The 6,353-nt window shown below is 44.1% G+C and overlaps 1 protein-coding gene across 2 annotated transcripts; it reads left to right on the forward strand.

Annotated features, from left to right (window-relative positions):
* The first annotated feature begins 78 nt into the window (after positions 1-78).
* Positions 79-4,004, forward strand: CKS1B (CDC28 protein kinase regulatory subunit 1B). Of its 2 annotated transcripts, none has more exons than XM_015092281.4 (3): positions 79-229; positions 2,756-2,883; positions 3,462-4,004. In XM_015092281.4, the coding sequence occupies exons 1-3, from the start codon at positions 171-173 to the stop codon at positions 3,527-3,529; spliced, it is 255 nt and encodes an 84-aa protein (XP_014947767.1). In that variant the 5' UTR covers positions 79-170; the 3' UTR covers positions 3,530-4,004. The 2 variants fall into 2 exon arrangements, with proteins under 2 accessions (XP_014947767.1, XP_014947768.1); XM_015092282.4 differs by having other exon boundaries at positions 3,477-4,004.
* Positions 4,005-6,353: the final 2,349 nt, after the last annotated feature.

Here is a 6,353-nt window from a genome sequence, read left to right on the forward strand (position 1 = left end):
AAGCCAATCGGAGGCTTGAAGGTGGGGTTGTCCCGCCTTCCGGCAGAGGGACCAATAGAAAGCGCAGGCGGCGTGTTTGAAAGCGAGGCCAAAGAGGGTGGGAGCGCGTGCTGCTGGGAGTTGTTCGGAGGTTGGCGGCGCGGGGCTGAAGGTCCTCAGGCAGAGTGATCATGTCGCACAAACAAATTTACTATTCGGACAAATACGACGACGAGGAGTTCGAGTACCGGTTAGTGCCGGCGCGGGGGCAATATCAAGGTCGTGAGTTCTGACAACTGAGGGCACGAGAAGTTGGTAACGGGGACTGAAAACTGCAGAGTTGGCGCATGCGCGGGAGGTTAACGGGAATGGGTGTGCTGAGAGTGTGAGGCGCATGCGCGAAAGGTAGGGGGGCAATCAAAAAAAACCCCTAGAGTGATAGCGAATTTGGAAGGAGGCATGGGTGGTCGTGGTTAGAGTGTTCGAATGTTAGAATACTGACCACCCTCAGCTTTGCGGGTTTCTGGACCATTCTCTCACCTCAGTTGAGTAAACTGAACTTGCCTTCCTGAGACTGCTTGTATTACAGCCACACCGTAGAGCCTTCTGGGAGAAGGTGGCAAAGGCGAAGCTTGAATTTTCTTCGAGTCTTCAAAGTGAGGAGAGTTCTAAGAGAGCCTGAGTGTTGCTTATTAATCCATGGGAAAGGGGCGTGGTTGTCTGATTTGTTTTAGGAAGGGGGGCTTCGAGGAACTGGAATCGAGTAAAACTGACCAGAACCACTGAGGAAAGACTTAATATGGCCCTAATAGATTACCGTCAAATGTTTGAAGGGCATCTACTTGGGAAACAATTATGGAGTGTTTATAGGTTTCAGGTGTTCTGCTAAAGTACACGGATAAGCCATGGTCCCTGCTTTCAACAGACCTAAAAAATATGTGGAAATACTGACAGGCTTCAGAAAGAAGATGATAATTGGTATAATAGAGCTATGTACATGTAGGTTGTGGTGGGAGCACATAGGATTTACCAAACATGATAAAGAAAGGACTCCATACAGAGTTTGCATTTGATAAGCTCTTAAGTCCATAATTCTAGATTAGAAAATAAAGCAACACAAAGAATTTTACAAATGTTGGCATTCCACTAATCTGTAGTAAGCGTTAATAGTTAAAACAACTGGAAGCTTGGTTTTCGTGTGTTTCTTGAGCCTAGTGCAGGGCTCTGAGCCTTCTGGAGAACTTGGTGTATGCTGTCAAATAACCCTGCCTGCATTGTTTTTATGTCCGATCCTTGGGAAAAGATCCCCAGCCCTGGGATTTCACTGGTGGTCCAGTGGCTAAGATGGTAAACACCCAGTGCAGGAGACTTGGGTTCAATCCCTGGTCAGGGAAGTAGGTCCCACACGCTGCAACTACAATCCCGACCAAAAGAAAAAAAAACACTCCAGCCCTGTTTGAACCCAATTAACTCTTTTCCTCAGCTGTTCTCTACATCTGAACTAGGCTAACTAAAATTGTGTGCTTAAAATGTCTTTGCAGGGCTAGGGAGACATCACTAGTTTCATCCTCTGGAGGATGTAAGTCTTGGCAGTGATATTTGATTTAAGGAAAGGTTTGTTTTGTTTTGTTTTGTTTTGGTCTAAATAGTCCCTGGAAGCCAGTCTTTATGCCATTGGCTTATTAGGATGTAAGCTGTTTTCAGACATTTAAACCAGAATTGACTTACAGGTGGGGGGTGGGGGGGTGAAATCCCTTTTACTTAGCACAGAGAGAGCATTCAGTGCAGTGTCACTGAACATAATAATCAAGTCTGGGTCACCCCAATTCAAGTAGTAATTTCTTTGCTATAAAAGGAGACTTATCCTTGGTTAGGAAAGCATGGAGTCTCCCCCAAAGAAGTCTCGTGGCACATCCTTTCAGAGTTGAAAAATGTAACTTATGAGGATAGATTTTAAAAGAGAAGATTTTTCTATTTCATTCTTGGTGACAGGGGCGGGTAAAAAAGTCTTTATTTCACCAGCAGATAAATTCAGGTCATCTCAGATTTAGTAACCAAATGGATTATGAGAAAAATGTTTGCCTTCAGGTGTTTGTAAAATTGTAAATTGTAAAACTTAAAAAGTGAGGGGATTGTGGACATTTTATACATAGGCCATAGAAATTTATAAAAGTATAAATGTATAAATAGATATCTTTGTTGTTGTCTAGTCGCTAAGTCATGTCCAACTCTCTGCGACCGCATGGATTATAGCCTGCTAGGCTCCTCTGTCCATGGAATTCCCCACGAAAGAATACTGGAGTGGGTTGCCATTTCCTTCTCCATATATTTGATTTTATGTTCTGGCTCTTCCACACAGCACTGCCTGATAGGCCTTTCCTCTCTGAAATCACTTCTCTCTCTTCCTTACAACCCTGTTCAGAACCACCCCTAATTATTAACAGTCTGTGTGTGTGTTCTGGGGCTCCCATTATATTGTTTAAGAGTAATCAACTAGAGGACTGTAAGTGGCTATAATTTTGGCACTCATTCACGGGTGTTATTCATTAATATGTACTTTCTAATATACTTTCGTGAGAATTTACGTAACTTGGCCTGTAACTTGGGCTTTATTTCTAGCTGCCTTTGCACTACAATAAGATTTTATAAACTCCCTGCCATTACAAACTGGTTTCTCTTTTCTTGTCTGTCTTGGCTTTACCTGCTAGCCCCCTCATCTGATAGATTGTACCCAGTTCTGATACAAATTTCCCACCTTCCCACGTTTCTATTACAGGCATGTCATGTTGCCCAAGGACATAGCCAAGCTGGTCCCTAAAACTCATTTGATGTCTGAATCTGAATGGAGGAATCTTGGTGTTCAGCAGAGTCAGGGATGGGTCCATTATATGATCCATGAACCAGGTCAGTGCAATGGCTGAAAGCAACCATGTAGGACCAAGGAAATGAAGGAATGATAGGTGGGGATGATTTGTGGGTTTCTTAACTCACCAGCCATCTAGAAAAACAGGAGTGACCAAAAATAAGAAATAAAGTATCTGGGAGGTTCAGATGCAACCTGTCACTGGAGGGGGGGAAAAAAAAAACTCCTTTAGTCTCTAATTCAATCAGAATATATATATATTTAAAGGCCCCATATATCTTGATGTAGAGATTATGGCCTCTTCTTCATTCTCTATCAGAAAGTGAATTCTGAGATGTGTTCCAAATAAACCAAGGAAAGTATATTTCTTGATAAGGCACCAGACACCAAACTACCATGCAAAACTAATAAAGGACACCCCGGGGCTACAGAAAAGGCAAGAAAACTGATATTAACAATTCTGTGCTTGGCACACAAGCCAGGCTTCTGGGTCTGCTTCTAAGGCCATATGCTTAACTCTTCATTTAGTTACAAAGATCTAAGTGGTGATAGCTGGGAAGTGGGAGTGGAATACACTATAGGTTGTGCATGGGATGGTGTGATTTCACTTACTCTGTAGCTCTCACTCTTTCAGAACCTCACATCTTGCTGTTCCGGCGGCCACTGCCCAAGAAACCAAAGAAATGAAGCTGGGGAGCCACTTTTCAGCCTCAAGCTTTACACAGCTGTCCTCACTTGCTAACATCTTCCTGATGACATAATTGTGTTGCCTTCTTGTTTCTCACTTTGATATTTAAAGGATTTTCAATACACTGAATGTGCTGGTAACTGCTTTGCTTCTTGAGCAGAACTGACAGGAAGGACCATAGCCCAGCTGGATGAGTGAGTGCTCTCTGGGTTGCAGCCTCAGCTAAGTGTGACCCCCAAAACCTACGTGAGCTCTGAATCCAGCAGAACACGCTTGACAGATGGAGAAAGCATCTGAGAATACGACCACGGCTATTACAGGGATTGTGTAAACTTGGCTGTTTGGGGTTTTTTCCTGCCAGGTGTTGTGTGTATGTTGATTTATGTTTCAGTATATTGGAAACTTTCCATTTTATTCCAAGAAATCTGTTCCATGTTAAAAGCCTTGATTAAAGAGGAAATTTTTATAATCTAATTCTCTAATTGTTAAAGTTTTTTTTTTCCCCCCTCCTCTCAGGGCATCACCCTCACTATCATGGTTCTAATTATATGCCCTCCAGTAAGATAATGAAGCTCAGCTCTTTGTTAACACTGAGGTTTGTTTCAACATTGAAGTAACTGGTTTGTAACCTACCTTAAGTAGACTTTGCTGTCAAATATCTACTGGAATACATTTCACTCTAACTACAGGGCTAAGAGAGGTTATATAGGACAACATCATCTCATCAAAACAAATCAGTTGTTTTCTATGGTCGGGTACTGCCATTAACATAGTCTGATTTTTTCTGAAGGGCACTCAAGGGTTCTTGGGGCTTCCCTGGTTGCGCAGACGGTAAAGAATCTTCCTGCAATGCAGGAAACCCAGATTCGATCCCTGGGTTGGGAAGATCCTCCGGAGAAGGGAATGGCTATCCCACTCCAGTATTCTATTCTTGCCTGGAGAATTCCATGGACAGAAGAGCCTGGCAGGCTATAGTCCCTAGGGTCACAAAGAGACTTTACACTTAACAAGGGTAAAGTGAGGCTGCTAGTATACTCCACTTCTTGACCAGCCTAAGGCTCCTGCATACCTATGGCCTGTTCACTCCAGAGTGGTTTGGGGATGTTTTCAGTGGTTCTCACTTTGGCCAAACACTGGAATCACCTGAGTAGCTTGAAAGTGCTGATGCCTGAGTCATTCCCAGGGAAGTTGACTTAATTGGTCTAGGGTATGGCCTGGATAAGGGGATTTCGAGCATTCTTAAACAGGTAGTTACTGCACTGAGCTTTGAGAAAACGGTTGTAAACTGGATATTTAAGAGACATTTTGCCAAGTAATAGCTTACCTTCTACTTTTAATAGTAGTGCTAAGTAAGTGAGATTAATCTTCCCACTTTCTCTTAATCTTTCACTCATTCCTAGAGCAGTAGTCAGCAGTAGTTCAGGTGTGGTCCCTGGTCCGGAAGCATCAGTATCACCTGGAAACTCCTTAGAAGTGCTCATTCTTGGACTCCACCCTGCTACTGCTGCTAGACCTACTGAATTGAACTCTGAGGGTTGGACACAGTGACATTTTAACAAGCTCTTTAGGTGATTCTGGTGCACACTTACGTTTGAGAACCGACTAAAAGACTCGGAGCTGATGCTGAGGGGTAGGGAGGAGGCATTTCAGGGAGGGGCTTGTCAAATATCACCATGATTATTAAGAAAGATACTGTAGCATATGGCTTATGCCATTAGGACAGCCCAGGTTTGTTTTTTTAGAGCCAAGACTCCCTTAATTGGAAAAACAAAACCGGGCTTATTACTTGAAGGTTCTAGAAGCCTGGCTCTGTCATTCACTGTAGTGTTTTTGTGGTTTCTGTGTAACATCTCTTCACCTTTTTGAGCCTGTTGCCCATCTGTAAAATAGGCATATCTCTCTCAGAGGGGTTTTAGGAGAGTAAAATGAGGCAGGTGTGGCTCAGTAGTTCTCCACGTGAAATTTTAGACCTTTACTACAAAAAGCAATGGCATCAGCATGACAGGAGGGTTTGTTAAATGCAGATCTCTGGCCCCACCCAAACGGCCAGAGTCCTGTAGATTTAATCAGCATATTAAAAAGAACCCCGGACGATTGGCAGGAGTATTAAGTACTTTTAGACCAGAGACGAGTAAAACAAGTGGAAGCTGAGAATCCAAAGTGGACATGTGGCCCTCCCTTTGTCGCTGCCCTCACTTGTACCTACAAGGTCCATCTGGAACAAGGTGGGGCAAGACTTCATTGTCAAAAGAGTTGAAGTAATTAGTTTTATCGTTTATAACAGAGACAAATGAAAGTTCCACACAATAAAAGCTCACCACCAGGATCTCATTAGCTCACAGGCAATCTTGACAATTTTTCTTGGTGTCCGTCCAACTTTCACTTGCTACAGTGTAAAATCCCCTTTGACACCAGTGCCAGACCCTGACCCCTCAGAATGAGTCAGGGATCACGAGTAACAGATAGTATGTGCACGCAAGAATTCGAACACTGAGCGGAGGTTAGAGTCAAGCGTCTCTTTACTTCCAGCACCAGTGGGGAGCAAGCACCACAAACACCTTAGAGCCCCTCCAGCCCCCTCGGCTCCTTCCACTCCTCAGGTTCTTTCCTGAGAGAAAAGCCCCGCCCCCCGGCTAAGGCCCAGCCCCCTCGCTTCCGGGTGAGGGTGGCCACGTGGTTGTCGCCAATAACAACCCAGCACCACTCCCGCCCTCTGGCTAAAGCTCGCGAGCGATGGTGGACTACACCAATGGACCCATAGAAGTAGTCTGAGCGACGGCCAAAATAACCAATTAATATGAGGTGAGTCTGAGGCGGGACTCT

Source organism: Ovis aries, chromosome 1 (genome assembly GCF_016772045.2).
Source record: "Ovis aries strain OAR_USU_Benz2616 breed Rambouillet chromosome 1, ARS-UI_Ramb_v3.0, whole genome shotgun sequence".
Taxonomy (NCBI): Eukaryota; Metazoa; Chordata; class Mammalia; order Artiodactyla; family Bovidae; genus Ovis; species Ovis aries.